The 20,850-nt window shown below is 45.5% G+C and overlaps 1 protein-coding gene across 1 annotated transcript in view; it reads right to left on the bottom strand.

Annotated features, from left to right (window-relative positions):
- Positions 1-20,850, bottom strand: part of GALNS (galactosamine (N-acetyl)-6-sulfatase) — a 66,976-nt gene that overhangs the window by 32,972 nt on the left and 13,154 nt on the right. Inside the window, exons 5-11 of the mRNA XM_074286198.1 lie at positions 16,769-16,912; positions 16,093-16,159; positions 15,868-15,992; positions 15,445-15,584; positions 14,026-14,129; positions 5,918-6,054; positions 4,561-4,663 (exon numbers count right to left, since the gene is read on the bottom strand). Coding sequence (XP_074142299.1) covers positions 4,561-4,663; positions 5,918-6,054; positions 14,026-14,129; positions 15,445-15,584; positions 15,868-15,992; positions 16,093-16,159; positions 16,769-16,912 — 820 coding nt within the window. The remainder of the gene's footprint in view (positions 1-4,560; positions 4,664-5,917; positions 6,055-14,025; positions 14,130-15,444; positions 15,585-15,867; positions 15,993-16,092; positions 16,160-16,768; positions 16,913-20,850) is intronic.

The following is a 20,850-nucleotide window of genomic DNA, read 5'->3' as shown; positions in this document are numbered from 1 at the left end:
TGAGAATATAATCATCTCAGAGTACTTATGGTTCAATTTTAATAGTAAGAGGGCCTGCAAATTAGTCACCAAATATACAATGAGAAATGCATAGATGTAAGACACTAGCAGAATGTAATTTGACCCAAGACTTAGGAAAACCTGTAGAAATGAAAAAAGAAGTGATTTTTTTTTTTAATGAAGAACTCTTAAAACTCAGAAATGTCTGGACCTGGGATTTACAAAAGAATAGTCTGTCCTTCTAAACAAAGAGAAAATCAAGACAAAATATCTTGGGAATTTTTGTCATTTCCAAGGAAATCTGGTGCAGGATAGGTAATTTTTCAGCTTGAGGGGCCAAGGCAGGTTTCCTGCACCAAAAAGTGCCTGTGCTGGGCCTACAGAGATGAGTTCAGAGAACATTTTAAGTAATGTCTGAAGAGGACGACAGAGGAAAAAGGGGACGGGCAGGCTGAGGTTAGGGGTCACTCTGTCCATAATAAGGGAACTCTCAAGGGAACAAGGGGAGCTAAGTCTGGGCAAGAAGGTTGGAACCTAAAACGTCATCCCATCAAGTAGACACTAGGGAATCACTACTTTTTTCAAGCCCAGGTAAGAGTGGTACGTCATGAGGAATATTATTCCTCGGCTTGGTAGCCGAGCTTAATGACACAGGTGGTCGATGAGAGACGTTGGAAGTAGGGAGCTCAGTTAGGGGTCAGAGGTGATGATGGCCAGGTCAGGCAGAGGGGCAGCAATGTGAGTGGACAGAGTGAAGACAGAATGGACAGGACTTGGCAGATGTACACATGCACAGGGACATGTCCTGGGTCACATAAGGTTTGCACCCAACTAGCAACCATCATTGGGAAGGGGGGGAGCTAGAAGGAAGGTCTGTTGAGGGCAGGGAGAACTCAAGGTCAGTTGTGGACAGATGCCATTTAGTGCAATTCAATTCAATAGATATTTATTGAATGCCAACTCTGCATAAGGCCTTCAGAGAGCTGAGAGGCTACCGGGGGAAAGGGTGGTGCACAACCTATAAACTGGTAGGCAGATGCAGGCTGGAGGAGACGCCAGGTGGTGTAGTGGTTAGGCCGCACAACCCGGGCAGGGCTGCATGGGGCCGGGGCAAGACCTCAGTGCCAGGACAGAGCTGCATGGAGCTGGAGCAGGGCCAGGGCAGGGCCACACAGGGCAGAGCTGCATGGCCAGGGCAGGGCCACACAAGACAGAACTGCATGGGGCTGGAGCAGGCTGCCCAGGGCAGGGCTTGCACGGGATCAGGACAGAAGAATGTCCATCGCCTACAGTGGAAGGAGCTCTCCCTGCAGGAGGTACCACACTGATGACACAGGGGACGGAGAGGCTGGCAGAGGACATGGAGACACATATGGGGCTGTCTAGGCCCGACATTTACATGCCGCTCTCAGACTTACCGAGTATCTGACAGATCCACCGTCTCCTCTCCATCACTGTTTTCTCTCCTTATGAGGTTAAACATCACATACTCAGCTCCTGAGAGGCTGCGACCTTCATCATGAGGAGAATGATGAAACCTGAGGTACTTAACCACTCACTGCCAGGCTGGCCCCATGACTATTATTGTTCTCATTTAAAGATGGCAGTGCAGCACCCAGGAGAAGAAGGCTGAGAAAACTAGGGGGCTGCAGAAGGATGAATCTGGGAAGGAGACTGAGGAATGGCCAGCCGGGGAGCCCAAGAACCAGGAAAAAGCCAAGTCCCTATGAGCAAGGGAGAGAAAAGTATCTCAAAGGAAGGGATGGCCAAGTGTGACACGATAGACATAGCAGAAAGATTAAGAAAAAGTTGAATTTAGCAGTTAGGCAGCCACAGTCCTATCAAGACCATTACTAGCTGAGGTGATTATTTCTAAAAGTTTAACAGAAAAGACAAATAAACAAGGAAAAGTACATCTTGAAACAGGGAAGATGGAAACCTATCTGTAGGCACTGGGGAGAGAGAGAGAGAGAAGGAAGAGCATTGGGGAATTCTCCAGGGATTAAGGTCTTGCAGGGCCAAAGGGGCCACTCAGGCTTGGCCGGGCTGTCAGAGAAGCCTCCGCTGCCCCTGCACTGGAACCAGGAAGATGGAGATGCAGAAAGAACCTCAAAGGTGAGGCAGACGAGCTAGCCTGCCATCATCATCCTTCTCCAAGGGAGAGGGCCATCATCAGATGAAAAGATAAATGAGGGCGCAGCTGGAAACCAAACAGAACCGAGGACACACCTGGTTCCCAGTTTCTCCCAGTGAGGACATTTCCTGGGCGTCGGGGGCAGAACAAGTGGCAAATCTCTACTCAGCTGGGAAAGGCCAGGACTACAAGGACTATCGACAACCAACCTGGTGGCAAAGGATGCTCCTCCCCGCCCCCCCTCCCCTCCCCCCCCCCCCCTTCTGTGCTGTGTCCTCCTGAGGCAAAGAATGCACTTCCCACGAGGATTCCAGTGGCTCCATTTCAGGTCCCAGAAAGCTAATTCTCTGACTCAGCTCTTTCTCAATTAAAACTGCCCTTTCCCCCAATTAGGCCAAATTAATGAAGTCTCACTGTATCTAAGAACCTTAAAGCCAGCAAAAGAAGTGAAGAGAATCTGCTGATGAATACTAAAAGCACTGAGGGAAAGGAGATGTAGGGTGGAGATAAGGAAGAGAAAAGGAAGAAAAGACAATGGGGATAAAGGGAGGAGGGAGGGAGGGAGGGAAAGAGAAAGGGACAGAGGGAGGGCAAGAGAGAGAGGGAGAGAGGAAGAGAGAGACAGAGACAGAGAGACAGAGAGATGCAGAGACAAAGGCAGAGAGAAAGAGAGATAGAGACAGAGAGAGATAGAGAGACAGAGACACAGAAGGAGAGACAGAGAGACAGAGACAGAGACAGAGAAAGCACAGGAAACGAAAAATGGAGATGAGGCAACGATGAGGAACTCTCTTATCTGTGCTAAATGTGGAAGCTGGAAGGCCTGGGTTCAAGGCCTGCCTCAGACACCCCCCAGCTCCATGTTCAGGCAAGCATACTAACAGTGAGCACTTAGGGATGTGCCCTGGATCATATCATCTCTGTGGATCCTCACAACAACCCTGGGAAGGAGGTGATGCTATTATTCCTATTTCATATATGGGGAAAACAAAATAAGCAGGTTAAGTGACTGGCCTGTTGGTCACACAGCTGGGGAGCGTCTAAGGGCCAATTTAAACTCAGAGGAGCAGTCTTCTCAACTCTAGGACCAGTGCCCTGTTCCCTGAGACACAAACCATCTCCTTCAACCTCAGCTTCCTGGTTGATAATTGTTGTCTTTGTTCAATCATTGTTCACTCATGCCCAACTCTGCGACCCACTGGGGTTTTCTTGACAAAGATACTGGAGCATTTGCCATTTCCTTCTCCAGCTTGTGTTACAGATGGGGAAACTGAGGCAAATGGGGTAAAGTGACTTGTCCAGGGTCACCCAGCTAGGAAGTGTCTGAGGGCACAACATCTCCCAGGGTGGTTGTAAGGAGCAAATGAAAGGCTATCTGGAAAGGGCTTAGCCCTCTTTGGAGTGTTATATAATCCCATTCATATTCTATGATATAGTATATTATTATTCATAATAATGATGATGATGATGGCAAATTAAAATATCAAAAGAGTATGCTTTCCCAGGGTACCCGCCTAAAAGCGGAGGCTCTTCGGGGTTTGTCAAGAGCACTATGATGAGGGAGGAAACAAAGCTGCCTTTGGGAAGGAGCTGAGAAAAGGAGGAATGGGGAACTGCAGCCCAGGAAACTGAAGGAGACAGGTCCGGATTTAGAAGAAGATCCCTCAGAAAAGCCAGATATGCCCAGTGTTTCTGAGCAGAGAGTCAGGGGGTTTCTGGGGGTGAGGACCCAGGGCCAGAAGAAGGAGCAGAGGCAGCTCCTCTGGACCTGGGGGGCCGGGCCTGGAGGAGGCGCCAGCCTGGGGGACCTCAGGGAAGGCTGTACCAGGAACAATGGGCTAAGCAGAAAGGAGACTTCTCAGAAAAGGGACAGAGAGACCTTGGAGGCCGTGACATTAATCTTCTCAGAATTGCTCCTGCAGAGTTCTCTGATGAGGAATCAAAGAAGTTTCTTGCATGCTCTCTGCTGTGTGGACATCCATAAAGATGGGGCAGAGGAATGATGGAGATGACACCCTTCTAGGAGGCAGCCTGGAACGTGGGAAGCACCCTGACTTTGGTGTCAGAGGACCCTCTGATGGGGATGACCTGGGTGATATGGGGCAGGTCACTTACCTCCCTGGTCTCAGCTTCCTCATCTGTGAAATGAGTGGTCTGGAGGAACTGGCCTTCAGATAATGATGCTAAGACCCCCTCCCTCCACAGGAGACCCCTGAGTGGTGATTGCACAGATTAACAAAGCTTTTTCTACTGAATTAAGAGTTGGAGGGGGAGGGCATGGAATCAGGCCCAAGGCAAGGTTCATCTGCACCACCATTTCCCCTCAGGCTCTCCCAAGCTACCTGTCCAGTTCTTCAAGTGACCATTTTGGTTGTTAAAGGACTCACCCAAGTGATCACATGCAAACCCCAAGCAGAGGCGGTTACCTGGCTGAACTGCTCCCACGAGTTGCTCCAAGTCCAGTAGTGAGCCTTGTATTGTCCCACTCTGACTGCCATCATTTCATCGCCACGGTAATAGAAGATGGGCCTATTATAGAAAGAGAGCAAGACAGGGATGAGGGGAGGAGGAAGAGGAGGAGACGATGGAATCACAGGACATACACACCACGTGTCTACACAAGAGGCTCCAGGGGACGCTGAGATAAGGGAGACCAATGCCCAACCCTGGCGTTTGGTGGTGGTGTCATGGTAAATTACAAGGGGGCGAGGGGTCTGGAGTAAGGCCGGGAGGGATACACAAAACAGGGTGCCCAGCCTCCCGTGTGGGACAGCCCCAGACTGGGGAGCTGAGGAATGGAAGATCCAGGCAGAATCAGTCAGGATGCTGAGTTGCTTATGTGCCTCTCCTCCAATTAAACAAGTAATTGTGGGTCTCTCTCTCCCCCCCCCCAAAAAAAAAACCCTGGAATTTTAACCAAGGGTAAATAAGCATTTAAAAAACTGCAAAATCTTTCCTAGCCCACACGCCCAATGAATGTACTCTAATTTCCCTTGCTAGAACTGGCTCCCTGCCCCATCTCATCCTCAGCTCTCAAATTCATGGTTCTTCAAAAGCTGCCTAGGAACTGATTCCCTGTTTAAATAATTCCTGCCGGGCAAATTAGTACAGTCTCAAAGGTCCTAGGGAAAAAAGAACTCAGGCTTTGGGCAAATAAAAACGTAGACAAAGCAGCACTGAGAGCAAGGGTTCGAGGGATTTTTGTGAACGGTAGGGCCTTTAAAAACTCCACTATCAAGGTTGCCTGAAGTCTGGCCTTTCCCTTATCCCACCTTTCCAGCTAAGAAGTGAGTCTAAACAACTGCCGGGAGCGAAGCAGAAGCCAGGGCTGCCGAGGTGTCTGTCACAGACCAAACACTCATAGTGATGCTCCAGCTTTGGCTCGGCGTCCCTGATGCCAACTGGGCTTTTTTGGATACCAGAGACAGACAAGGTCCAAGAGAATGTGAGGCGGTTTCCTCCCTACCCACCGCTGTCTCCAGGCTTCCCTATTCTTACACACTCCACCAGGTTTGCACACAGCCCCTGATGCCGGCAACAGCCCAGGGACTCATTACTGCCAATATGTTTTGTGCCTGAAAATCCCAGCGCTCTCATCCTACAAGCGCCCCCCCCCCCATTCATCTGCCCGGCGTAGGAATGATTCCTCTTTCTAAAGTCACAATCACCAGATGGGATTTTAAAGCCTTGGTTCTGAACCACTTCAAGAGCCAGGGTGGCCGGGCTGGCAGGGGGAGGAGATATGAACAGGGGTTCCAGAGCGCCTTTCTATCTGTAACTAACCTGTCAATCAGCTTGCCCTGCACAATGGCTGGGAGAAGGTCAATGCCGTCAATCTCTCGGTCTCCGGGAGGCTTCAGGCCCGCTAGGGACAGGCTGGTGGTGAAGAGATCCATCACATTTCCCAGCTGGTGACTCACCTGGAATCGACCAGGAAACAGTGTGAGGAGCCCAAGGTCATGCCTGGGGGGTGGGCGGGGGCATCCCCCCTCAGTCCTGTCACAGCAGAGCACACATGTGCACACATACATGTGCCCACAGACACGCAGATCACACACTTCTCTCCATGTGAGAGACCGGCAGTGAGCCGGCCTTTATGAAGCACTTTCCCCCAGAACCTGTGCAGGGTCAGCGTACAGCAGGTATAGGGCCCACCGGCTTCCCCTCCTCCAGAGACAAGAAGAATAAGTCAGCCGTAGGGAAAGAATCCTGTTCTGAAGAGCTTCTCTCCCCCATCCCAAGCCTGGCCTGGTTCTTGGGGATCTGAATAGGACCCCGAATGCCATCATGTTCCTAAATTTGGGTCTCTTTCAGGGCAAGTGAGCGCTGGCCTCTGGACTTTGAGATGCACTGCTGGTCTTGCCTGCCCCTGAGACTGCTCTGGACAGGGAATACTATGGGATAGATAAGTCCCCATCAGACCTGGACCTTTGGGACCCTCTGGACTTTGGATGCTGGGATGAAAAGGCCCAACTTTCTGGGATATGACTCAAGGGAGACACTTCATTGTACATCTTTTCCCTCCCAACCCTTTTCTGGCTCCCTGCCCCCACTCAATCCTTCCTTGTCTGGCTGAAGCTTTCTATAGTCCCCTCGATTCCCTTTCCCAGGAGGACACAGGTGTATAGTACAAAGAGCGAGCATTCAAGTCATTAGCAGAGACAGAGAGAGAAGCACAATCTTCCCCTCAGGTCTACGGTGCAGCCTCAGAAAGCCTGAGCTATATCAATCCCTGTAAAAGGAGGGGAAGAGGATGATTTTACTCCAGCGGTAGCTTGACATATTTTGGCCTACAACCAATACTTTATAATGAAATGACCATCCACAGCCTAGCTCGGCCCATTAATCCACCTGCAGTCTGGCTGGGGGACAGAGGCCGATTATTTAAACAAGGTAGCAACTTTGCCGGGATCGATATTCCCTGCAACTGAGCCTTAGACACGTCCAGCTTTTTTTGCTTCCAAGACAAGGTTCAGCTTTCTGAAAAGCAGCTTGGACGGTCACTCAGCTAACAAAAAGGGCACTCAAGCATGCTCACAAGAATGGAAGATCCAGGATTTAAAAATAGGAATTCATCTGTGAGGGACCATGACCCAACTTTCTCTTTAAAGGTCCAAAAGCATTGTTGGGGCTCAAAAAAGTTTATGCTGAGAAATATTTTTTTAAATGAGGAAAAATAATCATTTCTTTTCTCTGTCCCCCCTCGCTCCCCCAAGACAGCATGGCAAACTCCCTCCCCATCATAAAGCTAGACCATGGGAGTCAGTCACACTGATGGAGCCTGTTTACTTTTAAGTAAACAGAACCCAGAAGAGAGCTTGTGAACATGGGATCATCTGGCAGTGGTTGCACTCGGGACAAAACCCGATACAAAGCCCCAGCAGGAGGAGCTGGGCAAAGCCTGGCTGCCGGCTGGCTTGGGTGCTTTCCCCCCAAGTTGAAGATGGATTAACCATTGTTGGGCAGGGCACCAGAGAAGCTGGTCAGCCTGGCATCCATGTTACAACCGACTCTAACCCCAAGCCTCCAACTCTGAAGCCTGACAACTTTGGTCGATGAGATCGGCCAACTTGAACGAATTTTGAGAAACAAAAGACCCAGGAAGCTCTGCTGTAAGGCAGAAACATTTCTGCATTATTCTTGATAGCAAAATTAGGCATTTTATTTTCTAGCAGGACCTTGGAGAACAGTTTGCTTATGCTCTGAAATACAGAGAAAAGCAAAAATGGACTTCTGTCTCCATCTGAAAGCAGTTCCTGTGCTGGAATTCCCAAGTGACCAGAAGGAAGCTTCTTTGTGACTTTTTCCCCTTTGGGAAGTGGATGGGGGTACACATTCCTGTGCTCCCCTGAGAACCAAGACTGATACTTCTCTACTCCCTCATTCTAAGTGTTGGAGATGAGACAGTCCTCCAGTAAAGCAGTTGTGCTTTTTAGAAGGAGAAAGGGAGTCGAGGTTCTGGCCCAGAAAGCGATTTTTGTTTCTCATCAGAGTCCCCTCGAACTCATCCTTCCCCATCTTGAGCTTTAACAGGTAGTGTCAGTCTAGAGGCCCCCACATTCACAAAACTGTTATTAGCAACGAGGCCCAGGCTATCAGCTAATTTATACAATGCACTGTGACAGTCCTATGGGGCCATCACCGACTCCTTGTCCTGGCCCTCATTAAACATAACCAGATGGCGATCGCTGGCTTTAATCATCCAATTACGTTCCTGGTCTCCGATGAACATTCCTCTACATGGAGGAGAAACTTCTTAAGGAAATTAAATGCACATGCCACAGTCACTTGGATTTATCAGCAGCACCATGTGGAGGAGGGGGAAATAGAGGCAACTGTGCAAAAAATTAATAAATAAAAGTTCAAGGAAGAAATAGAATCCCTATGTTTTTGGTCAATAGTACTCTTTTATTCTAACCTCTTACCCAACCTTTTTTTTTTTTTTTTTTTTTTTAAAGAGGAAAAAAAGCCAGATAATATCAGGGTTGGAAAAAAATAAATAAAAAAGGAGGGATTGGGGGGATGTGTGTGTGTGTGTGTGTGTGTGTGTGTGTGTATGAAATCCTTTAGCTGTGGGCCCTGCAGTAAGAATAGCCACCATTGCTGTTATCAGGGCTTTCAAGCTTTAACTCTGAATCAAAGGCAACAATTAATAAAGTCGCCCCCGCCAGGAATGGAATGGGGAGAAAGCTAAATATTTGAAACTGGGTGAACAAATGTCAGGGTGTTTTTAAATAAAATCCTTTCACAGTTATCACAGCGAGCAGGCCTGATATCCCTGTCTAATTCAATTTCAGCGTGTGCCCCATGGGAGATGGCGAGGAAAAGGTTGCCACGGTGTCTTTGGCTAAACAGGCTCTCTTCTCTTTCAGGGGGCAACAATCAGAGAGAGGTTGGGGGAGTGGGTGATGAAAAAGCACCTGAATATGAATTCTCTTCAGCTGGAACCTTCCAGAAGGTAGACAAGGCATGGGGAGTTTGCTATGAATTGCTGTGAATGGGAGATGGAGCAGGAAGAGGAGAAAGGGATTTCCCAGAGTATCCACTGCCACCCGTGCTGTGCGCCCCAGTCTCGGACTACATGGGGGGGGGCCTCTCATAAATGACCATTAAGATGCTGCATCTGAGTCTGACACAGAGGCTGCCTTCTCACGTCTTATCACCAATGAGGCAAGAAAAGTGAGCCTTAAACAAGCAGAGAGGGCCAGGGATGGGAGGCAGTGAAGGGCCTCCATGGGTGTCGATAGCTCTCTTGCTCCTGTGTCACCTGTTGGGCCCGGGGTCCTGCTGTGAAAAAACGGGCCTAGGAGACCAGATTATCTACAAGGTCCCTTCCAGGTCTGGAGCCTCTGTTCTTGGGAGTCAGAGTTCTGTTTCAAAGGGACCATCTCCTCAGACAAAAATGATAACAAGAGCCAGCATTTATAAAGGTCTGTTAGCTGCCTGGATCCTCCCAGCAATCTTGGGAGTTACATGCTGTTATTACCTCCAGAGGAGGAAACTGAAGTGACTTGCCTGGGGCTATGCAGCTAGTGAGCTTCTGAGGCAGGATTGGAATGCGTACCCTGCCCTGTGCAAACCCGCTCAGAAACAACAGAAATTCTGTCTGGTATTTGGGGGGCTTGGACAAACGTTACAGCCCTGGTTTATCGAGATCATGATCCAAGCCCCCTGCACCCCAGCCATCACATCCTGTTTTTGTTTTGCTATATGGTTAACTGCCCACACATGAACTAAGCCAGCCCAAGACCCCTGATATAGAAATCTGTATAAATGAGACCTTTTGTCTCATTTGCTGTTGGTCCCCTAAGGACCAAGCCTGCCTCACTTTTCAATGCTCACAATAAAATCTGCCTTGACTGAGAAAAGACTTGCTCTCCAAAATTCTTTCCCGAGACCCCGACTAGTCATCAGCAGTCACAGGTTAAGAATCACATAGCTAGCAAGCATCTGAAGCAGGTGGAACACAGGTATTTCTGACTCCAAGTCTGTCACTGGATCCACTAGACCTGCTCCTCACTTGTCTGAGCCCTGATTTCCTTATCCACAAAATGAAGACACTGGACTCCATGATCCTAACAATGAGAGCAATTCTAGAGAGAAATGGACCCTATCTTGGGAGATGGAGGACTCGTCTGTGTTAGAGACCTTCAAGCCATGACTGAAAAAGGACCGCTTGTTGGGGAAGGTGTAAAGGGGATTCTGACCCTGCCTACTGAAAGCCTATAATCAGACAGATAACAACAGGGAGAGACAGAGAAAATATGAAAAAGGGAGTATGAGAGTTCGCTTCTGTGACTTGCCCCATCTGTCCTGCACAATAGCAGGGCAGTCATGGCAGCCATAAGGCTGTCATAGTCAAGAGTTCAAACCCCCATGCCATGAGTACTTCTCGGGGACACAGAGCTTCAGAGAAGTGAGTCCCTATGAGAGGAGAGGGGCTCTCCTTCATCCTGGGCAAGCGTGGGCCCAGGCCCTCATCCCTGGAAGACAAGGTACTCTCCATGCTCTCCTCCGGCACAATGCTTGGTGAACTTGAGAACTCGATGTCTGTCCAGTGGAGAGACATCAAGCACTGTCCCTGGCTGTCAGGGAGGGCAACTGCAGGGTTCGGGGCAGGAAGCAGGATCAAGGCCAGAGTGTGAACCGCTCTCAACCGGGAGGCACAACTGGTCAAGGGCAGAACAAGCGGCAGTTCCCTCAACTGGGTGTGCACACGTCAGAAGTCCCTCTCCGGCGCTCTTAATGTGAAATCACTTCTACACACGTTCAGTAAGTGACCACTGCATACGAGTGCACACAATGAGGGGGACACCAAAATAAAACCAAATATGAAGTAATCTCCCTCCAAGCCCTCATTTCTGAATTCTCTAGTATTGAGAATGGCTCTAAGAGTGTTATTCAAAGATCCCGAGAGAAGCATCATTTATCATTAAAAAGCACCATACAGGTCCAGGTCCAACGACAGAGGGATAGTCAAATCGTCATGATGCGCTACTGTGGTCAAACACTGTGACATAATACTATATCCAAACCAAATAATGTCAGGTGAGGAACAGAGAACAGGAGGCACAGATATGCAACATATGAGCAGGGAGGATGAAGGGAAGGGGATAAGCTCTGGTGGAGCACCTACTGGTGCACTGGACCATGTGCTTTTACAAGTTTGGGGACCAAATGGACAGAGAATCTAGATGAAGACTTGTGGAGAGTGACTCTAAAAAGTTTAATTTTATGCACCTAAATTACATCACTTAAAGGCAAATAGTTGCAAAACAAGTCTAACTGACTAGTGTTGTTTACTACAAAGTTCATCATAATTATTAAAAATAAAAAAAACAAGTCATTCTTCCAACTGGTTGGGTTTTTATTAGAATAGCTTATTGATCTGTCTTGGAACAAGATGTAGAGAATCTCAAGGAGTTTTGAGAAAAGGAAGCTCAAGGTCACACAGCTAATCAAAGGTGAAGCTGATAAAAGGCTGGTAAGTTAGGAAAACTTGAAGGAACTGGATTTTTTAGCCTAGAGAAGCTGACGAATACAGAAGGGATGACCTATTAACAATTTCCAAGTATATAACTTGCAGGACGATCTCACAGAAGGCAGTGATTGCTCAACACTAATGTACACTACTTCTGCTTGTGAAATTGTGCCTGTTTCTAGTGTTCTGGGAACACTAGTTTATGTAGGAAGCAAAGGATACATTTCCGCCCTGGAGAGGATTCTAATTTGAAAGGAGAAAAGGCAGACAGAGAAGCAGTGATGCTTCCATTGCACATGTCACTGCAGATCCATTAAGAAAGTGTGAACACACAAATATACAAATACTCTAGTTCTGAGAAGGTGCACTGGACAGGCAGGAGTTAGTAGGTACCAAGACCAGGCTGAGCATACCCAGGAGGGGATTGGCTGTGAAGGGGCCTGTTGAAGGATAGAATTCTTCTCTCTTTGGCTACTCCTTTTTGCAACCTATGGACTCTGTGACTATGACTCAGCTGCCCCTGAATGTTCCCTGCCACTCTGGCCCCTTCTCCTACTGGGAGGCCCTTCCCAGGGCCTCCTTTTGGGGGTTGGGCCCAAGCTGGCCACGCTTTTTCTCCTCTCAGCTGAGCCTCTGATTGTCTGGCTTTGTCCCTGCATCCTCTTTGTCCTTTCCCCCTCCAATATGCCCTTTCACTGTGAGAACATAATCTCCTTAAGGACAAGGACTGGTCTTTCTTTTTTCTTGTATTTTTATTTATTTTTTACCCAGGCAATTGAGGTTAAGTGACTCAACTAGGGTTATACAACTAGTAAGTGCTAAATGTCTGAGGCCAGATCTGAATGTAGGTCCTCCTGACTTTACAAGTGTGCTCCATCCACTGCTCCTTTTCTTATATTTTTATCCCCAGTATTTGGTACAGTGGTATAGAGAGGCCTGCTTGTCTATCTATTTCTAGAATGGGTAACATGACACTATAAAACAGTTTATCCAAAAGGTCTGGAGATAAATGGGGGAGGCTACTGGATGCTAGAAATCTGGAGCAAATGAGGAGACAAAGTGGAGATTACTGGATAATGTGAGGTCCAGGTGACCCCACATCCTCGTGTTCATCCTCATTCCTTCTTCATTATTCACTCATGTCCACCTTTTCCACCTCTCCCAGCCAGAACAGCAGCATCCCTCCTTCCATCTGCTAAGCAGATCTTCCTCTCTTCCTTTAAAACACAGTTAACTCTTAATGCCTTTATTAAGTACTCCCAAATTAACCACACCTGGCTCCCACGACAACTCCAACAGTACCAGAAGCATCTGTGTATAGCTAAAATTTGCTATGCATGGTACAGACATATGGCGAGACTTTTTTTTATCCCTTTAAATTTTTATTTGTCCTCTCCCCCTTATTAAATTCTTTGAAGGTATGTATGTTGTCTACTCTCCTTTTAGCTCCCCATAATTAAAGCCATAAACAAACATTTCCTAAACACCTATGTGTCCAACATTGTACATATAGAGAGTACATTAAGTGGGAAATGCCCCATATGCCACGTTCTGGGCATCGAGTCTCACTGACAAACCAAACAGCCTGACACAGAGAAGGCGATCAGAAGTCAGGACACGACGGATTGTCACCGAGAATAGGACAGAACACTGGTGCTAAGGTTTCATCATTCTGGTCAGTACCTCATCATTTTTGAGAAGCACCAAGAAAATAATGAAAGGCAGAAGATCATCCAGAGCAGGAACTGTGGATTCATTTCAGCATTTTGTTTTTCAAACCCACACTTCAGCTCCCCTGCCCAGTCTTACTAATCTCTAGTGTGGTCTGGTCCTTTTTTTCTTATGGCACAATGCACATGATCACTTGATTTTTAAAAATAGCTTTTTATTGACAAAACATATGCATGGGTAATTTTTCAGTGCTGACCCTTGCAAAATCTTCTTTTTCCCTTGTTCTCCCCCACTCTCCCCCCTAGATGGCAGGTAGTCTCATACATGTTAAACATGTTAAAGTATATCTTAAATACAATATATATGTACATATTTAAACAGTTCTCTTGCTACACAAGAAAAAACGAATTTAGAAAGGTAAAAATAACCTGGGAAGAAAAACAAAAATGCAAGCAAACAACAACAGAAAGGGGATCACTTGCTTTTCTTTAGAACGTGTGCCCCTCAAACAGAGATCTGGCCAGTCTAAGCCCCTAGTCTGCCTTGTTAGCTTGCTCACATAAAGAAGGGTTTGCTTCTGAGGAGGGAGGGAGCCCTAGATAGGGATCTAAAAAGGGACTGAAAAGGATGGAGGCTAGGGTCTTAAAAGAGACTGAAAAAGAGAAATAGGAAAGAGAGAGTGAATATCAGCTGTGATCCAATATAAGCCTTCTCAGTAAGACTGAGCCGAGGTACTCACCTGTCCGGCAGGTATATGTCCAGGCCACCAGGCGATCGCTGGCTCCCTCATCCCACCTTCAAAGGTGGTTTGTTTCCCACACAGGAAGGGTCCATTACTGCCTCCTGTAAAAGAGAATTCAAAAATCGATGTTGGAGGATCCAGACCAGTGGTTTCCTCTACTCCTCAGTCTTTCCTGCCCATATCTAATCAGTGGCTAAGTCTTGTTTCTTCCCCCCACACACATCTCTTGCATCCAGCCCTTTTTTCTCCACCCACACAAGGCCTGCCTTGACTCAGTGTGGAGGCAAAGAGAAGACCAAGGATAGAGCCTTGGTGGTAGTGGGGCCACCAGGAACATGAATTTACAATTAGGCTTCTAATTGGTTTCCTTGTTTCCCCAGTCCATCCTCCACTCAGCTGCCAAAGGGATTTTCCTAAACCATAGATCTGATCATATCACTTCCTATTCTATCAACTCCAGCAGCTTCCTATTGACTCTAGGATCAAATATAATTTCATTTTTACCTCATTCTTTTTAAATGTCTATTTTCAGTTAATACCACAGTACATTAATATAACTTTTGAATTATATACATGCTATATGCTCAAAAGTTCTTTTACTGAAAAGGATATGAGATCAGAAGACGTCAAGGATGACCCCAATATAACTGCCCCCTTCACCTCCTTGCTCCTCCTCACCCCAAAAACCCAAATGAATAAAGGTACTAATCAAAGGAAGCCAAAATTAGGCTTCTAGGTAGACAAAATCCAGGAATTCTAGAATTGGACTCTCTAAGATAGTCAATATTTATTAGGGGAAAGAGGGATAATCAATCCATCACTCAAATTACTTAAGACAAATACTTTTACAAATGTTGGCATTCGTTGGGAAAACATTGAAAGGAACGGTGAATAAAAAGGATGTCTATAGACTTGTTTGTTGAGAAAATATTTACCAAATTCTCGTTTTTCTATAATTGCGGCAACCCTTTGACTCAAAAGAAATTTTAAGAAAAAAGATAAGGAAATACTATTTTATCCAGAATGTATCGTCCTTAAGAATGCTCTAAGATTCTCCTCCAGTTTCTAAAGTTTATGGTGGAATGAATGATGGTCCCAAGGGACAGCAGAGTTTGAAAATATGATTAGTTTTTGTTTTTTTTTAAGTTCTTGAAAAGCTTAAGAATGAACTGCCCATGATAGATCATTAAGAGATATTTGAATTGTTAGCAGTGGGAAGTAGGAACATCTGAGGCTGATGTCACAGAGGACAGTCACATCCCCCGTAGGAAGCATCCCCTGCCAGCACCCCCCACCCCCAGACCATGGACTTTGGAGTATAGACTTTGGAGCATACCATCTAAAAATAAAAAATCTAAGGCTATGATCTCATTGATAGATATGAAGTCATGGGGACGGTTAACATGAGATGCTTACCTTGAATGGGAGCAGAAATGAGAGCAGCTCCATTATCAGATGTGAAAAACACAAACGTGTTCTCTTGGATACCCAGGTCCTGAAGGAGTTTCAGTATTTTCCCAATGCAATCATCAATTTCACGAACAGCATCTCCATATCTACAGGAAAAGGGTAATGGCAAACTTTGACTGATTAACTCAGGGCAATCACCAGTTCAACAACGTACTAACCCTATGGCTTTAATGAAATAGATTGGCCCATGTCATTACCTCTTTTTCTTTTTTAAGGGGACAAAACAAAGCTGCATAAGTTCAAGGTCATACAGCTAATCAAAGGGGAAGCCAATACTACTGTTAATCTTCCAGCAGACCCAGATGAGAAATACTACTACAATTTTCTGCCATTATAAAAATAATAAACATAAAATTTTATGTTACTTACCGCCCTCTTTGACTGGTACCCAGGAAAGATTTTGAAGCATACACAGGTGCGTGGGTGGCGTCAATAGCCCAATAAAGAAAAAAGGGCTGCTGGTGGGCCTGCTGCTTAATAAAATCCACTGCTTCCTGTAAATAAAAATGAATCCATTCCCTGCCACTGGAGGTAAAATACCCCAATATCACTGCAGCCATTGAATAGCCCACCCCACACTCAGCTTTCCAATACCTGTAAGTAGATCTGAGTTAGATTAGCTTCTCCTGTCTTGAGATTAATGGGGAAATCTTCAAAGAATCTGAAAATAACACAAAATAAGAAAAATCAATAGACCCACAATGGGAGAATGTCCTTCTTCCCTGGATTTTATGATTAAGTAAAAGTAAGAAAATGTATAAATTATGCAACATATTTTAAAAACACAGCAGAACAGGCCTGTGTAGGCATTAAAAATTTAGACATTTGGGGAGGAACAATTTATATCATTAAGAGATTAAAAAGCTTTGAGCACCTTCATTAGGTGATGACAGATAAGAAGAGATGCAGGCTTTGGGCACCCCCACCAATTGATTAGATGGACTCTTTCTAGGCTCTGATGTCCCATCATCTCAGAGTGGGGCTTACCTGCTCTGTGTGGCCTCTGCAAAGAGAATCTAATTGTTGCCTTTGATAATTATGTAAGTTAAAAGTGTCCTAGAATGAATGTTAATTCATTGATTCATAGAAGAAATATAGATTATTAAATGAGAAAAATGAGGAGTCTAAACTGAATGGACTACTTTAACAGCTTAGCAAGAATAAGCAAGTTTAAAACTCCCATTGCATGTTGCTTCCTGGAAAAAGTGAGAAGCAAAGTAAATGGAATGATTTACAGAGGGAGGGGATGAGGAAGATAAAACTCCATTACCTGCCTACCATCTCCCAATTCCTATAAACAGGAATGTTGGGCCTAGCCTTGTTGTCATAAGGTCCAAAATGACAGTTGGGGGCTCCAAACCACTCATCAAATCCATGCTTCAAGGGGTGAAACTGGGGCCTGTGACCCAAATGCCTAGAAACAAGAATCCAAGCCATTTTAGGAACTCACAAAATGGGGGAGCTGTGAAATACTGTATATATAATAAATTTTTAAAAGGTCTCAAATTATATCAAAATTATATAAAATTTTATCATTAACAATCTGGCAATCAGAAACTCTCTAGACGTCAAACTCATAACCACTTCCACGACCTTAACCCCTCAAATATCATCCCATGTACCTTTGCTTCCTTCTCACCCAAAACCTAGGCTACCAGAAGAGGGCAAAGTAATTTTAAACTATGACTTTCCAATAATTCTGGGGGTTTTCCTTTGGCCTAATATTAACATTTATATAGCACTTTAGGAAGAAATCTTTTTTTGATAAGGTAAAAATTGGAGCTCCAATAATCTCTTCTTTCAGCTTTGGACAGTCACTACTCAAGAGATAGCCCCCAAAGGTCATAACAGGTTTATGCAGGCACATTAAGCTTATGTGGCCAAGCTTTATCATGGATGCAGCACGACTTCACGTAACAGACTGGAACAGCTCCAGGATCTGCTAACTATGTACTTATAATTTCCCCCAAAGCCCTGTATTATTTATGTAGATTTGAGTGATTAGAAGATAAAACGGGCAAAGTGCCCACTTTGGTGATAACTGTGAAATCTGTTCCAAAGTACGAAGATCATCTGCTTGGAGTCAAGAGAGAGAGGGGGGATTTCCAGTTTGCAAACCCCCAGCACACATTGGAGGCGTCAATCTAAGCTGTGGAGAACTTCCTGCCAGGTTCTGTTCCTACCGAGTTTTGTAAAGCCTTCTTCCTCCCTTTGGGGAGCAGCTAATCCTCTGACTCCTCCAGCCAGGGAAAGCCCAGAGAGTAGGAGGAGCAAAGATCCCATCTGAGCCCACTCTACACAGCATCCCCCCCCCCGAAATCCACTGTCCTTGAGATCCCCACAGGCCCCCCAACCTCAGGGGAGATCTAGTCTCGCAACCCAAAGAGCAGATACTTCAAGACAATAATATTGATAACAACAGCTGCCATTTACACAGCTTTGTAAAGCTGGTAGAGTGGGTAACGTGCTCTTCTCACTGGCATCTCACAGCTGCATTGTGAGGCAGGTGCAAACTGGAGGCATATTGACCGAGCGACTGGAGAGTTCTATCTCTGGACTTTAGAGAAGTCATTTAACTTTCCTAGGCTTCAATTTCTCTAGCTACAAGAAATAGCTCTCTAAGATCCAGTTCTGAAAGGAAGTGAATTGTTTTCTGAGGACTCTGGAGCTATGTCTTTTCAATCTTCATGTTTTGTATTCATGGGAAAAGAAGAATTTGACTCCCTCATTTCGTTACTTCATCCCCTCAGATCTATCCTTTAAATTGCTATGTATTTTCTCATAGGAGGTCTGTTGGACCCAAGTATTGCCATAGTCTCTCTATACAATCCAATCCAACCCATTAATTCTAATGTGGTTCATACTCAACTCACCAGAAAGCATTCTGGTTTGGAATTAAAGTAAACAATCTTTCCTTAATGGAACTACATTATTAAGTTACTTGTAAGCAAAACTATCAAGTTCTATTCCTTCTAAAATGACAATAATAATGATGATGGTCATAATAACATACTTTTAAAAAAATCCTCAATGCTTTTACATTTTTGTCTGAGTATCAAAACACTTTATGAGGCTGGTAGGATGGGTATTACTGTCACTTTTTTACAGATCAGAAATTTAAAAAGAGACTTGCCTGACTGTCCCATCTAAACCTGCTGTCTGTCAGGTAGTGTAACTGAGTCGACAGAGAGCTGGCAGTGGTGTCAGAAAGAACTGAATTCAGAGTCTGCCTCAGATACTCAATAAGCGGCATAATGCTAGACAACTCCCTCCTCATCTCTTGACCTCAGTCTCCTCATTTGTAAAATAGGGCTTTCCGTATCCAATAAGATAGCATAGGTAAAGTGCTCTGCAAACCATGAAGTGCTATGTAAATGCAAGCTGGAAGTGTCCAGCTTTAGACTCTAGCCAAACCAGATTAAAATGCACTTGGGAATTTCTTAACAGGAAAAAACTCCCAGAAAATGTCAATGTGTGGCTTTCAAAGTCAGTTAGGGGCCAGAAGGGACTTCTATTTGCCCCATAGGATAAAGGGGTTGGGCCAGAAGCTCTCTGAGGATGTGCTCTCCCAGTGCCTGTGACCAAGGAGAACTCGCTAGGAGTTGCCAGTCATCTTCTGCTGGCTTTTCTCTGCATGTCTGCTTAATCACGTTTGAATTTTGGGCCTACTTTTTTTTTTTTTTTGCATAGCTCCTACCTGCTGGAAGAAATGTTTCTATAACTCTGACCCTGAGGCTCAAGCTTTCCTTGAACTATCTTGAAGCTGGATCTTCAAGAATTCAGGCCTTAAGCTCTGGAGAACTTGATCTCCATATCTCTGAACTCCTGCTTTAGGGTCAAGTCACTTGGCTAGGCCCTAGACCACCCCACATCTCCATTCCAGCCCTCTCCTGGTCACCAATCCCCAGAGGCCCTGCTGCCTTCTATTAGAATTAAGATTCCCTGAGAGCTGGGGAGTCTTTTGCCCTTTCTCTCTTCTCAAATTTGTAAAACAAAGAAATATCTCGTATTTCTCTTTTACTACTTTCATATTATATCTCCCCACCATGTTTGTCAGTATCTGACAAGTAGTAACTGCTCAATTTTTCCCTTATTTCAGTCACTCTACCTCCTCCCCCATCTTTTGAGTGGTTCTGTGCACAAAAATGCAAGGTACCTGATTTCTACTAGGAAGCTATTGGCCAATCATCCCTTTCCCTCTGCAGAAGATTTTGATCTGCTAGTATTTCCTCTTGTTGCTAATAATTTAGATGTAGATTTTGGCCTGTTTTCTCTCCATTCAGTTTTGGCGTTGGTACATCTGAATGAACTAATCAATACGAACCCAGAATCACATGTGTTTCATTACAGACCCGCTCATTCAGCACTATGAGACATACCAGAGACCCGGGGCCACCCTGCTGCCTGTTAACTGTTCATGATTAGATCAGTCACTCTTCTGTGTGCCAACCCATTCCTGGTGCTAATTCTGGCCCTTTTTTCTCAGCTTGCTATTTACTCAGCTTTTCGCCACTTTTTCTACTACACAGATTAGCCTGGAAGCCTGATGAGGCTTGATTCCATCAGACAAAGTCTTTCCAAGGTCCCCAATGGGTTTTCCCCTTGCCTCCACATTAGTCATCATTTTGAAGCTGATTGGCCAGGCATGGGCAGCTTCCTCATCCAACTGAAGGATCAAGAAACTGGCTTTTCCCAGTCACTAGGGAGCCTCCTGACAACCAGGATTTTCCAAACTTCTGGTGTCCTTTGCTCATTTTTAATCACCATCATCAGACATTTAGAGAGCAGCTGCTTTATATGATGGTTCTGTGCTCAATGGCAGAAAGGATATGAGGCAATTCAAGACTCAACCCCTTCCCTCATAGAACTTACACAGTATGGGGAGCCCCAAATTAAGGAGATCAATAGCAACACAAGTCAGGATAGAGAAATTCTAATAGATGATACAGGCCACAGATGATCAGAAGACACAGCAGTCATTAGAAGAGGAAGGCTTCTCAGGGAAGGTAGGTCTGGAGTTGGGCCTTTGGACAAGAGTCATGGGAGTAGACAGAGGAGGTGGACAACAAGAAAGGAGGAGGTTATTACAGATACTCAAGCCTGCTCACTCTTATTTCTATAAATACTTTCACTACCTTAATTGGATTCTATTCTATTCTAAGACTAAGGAATATTTTAGGGTTAAATAATCAGATCTTTAGAATGAACGTTCAGGTGCTTCAGAATTCTGGGATATTGCCACGACCCCAGGGATATTGTTGGGTTATTGCAAAACTTCCTGATCTAAAAGATCAAGATGATAGCTAATCATGGATTCAGGAGATCTTGAGGACTCAGAGTGAAGATAGACTT

This window comes from Sminthopsis crassicaudata, chromosome 2, assembly GCF_048593235.1.
Source record: "Sminthopsis crassicaudata isolate SCR6 chromosome 2, ASM4859323v1, whole genome shotgun sequence".
Classification (NCBI taxonomy): Eukaryota; Metazoa; Chordata; class Mammalia; order Dasyuromorphia; family Dasyuridae; genus Sminthopsis; species Sminthopsis crassicaudata.
This window is presented reverse-complemented; position numbering and strand designations above follow the sequence as displayed.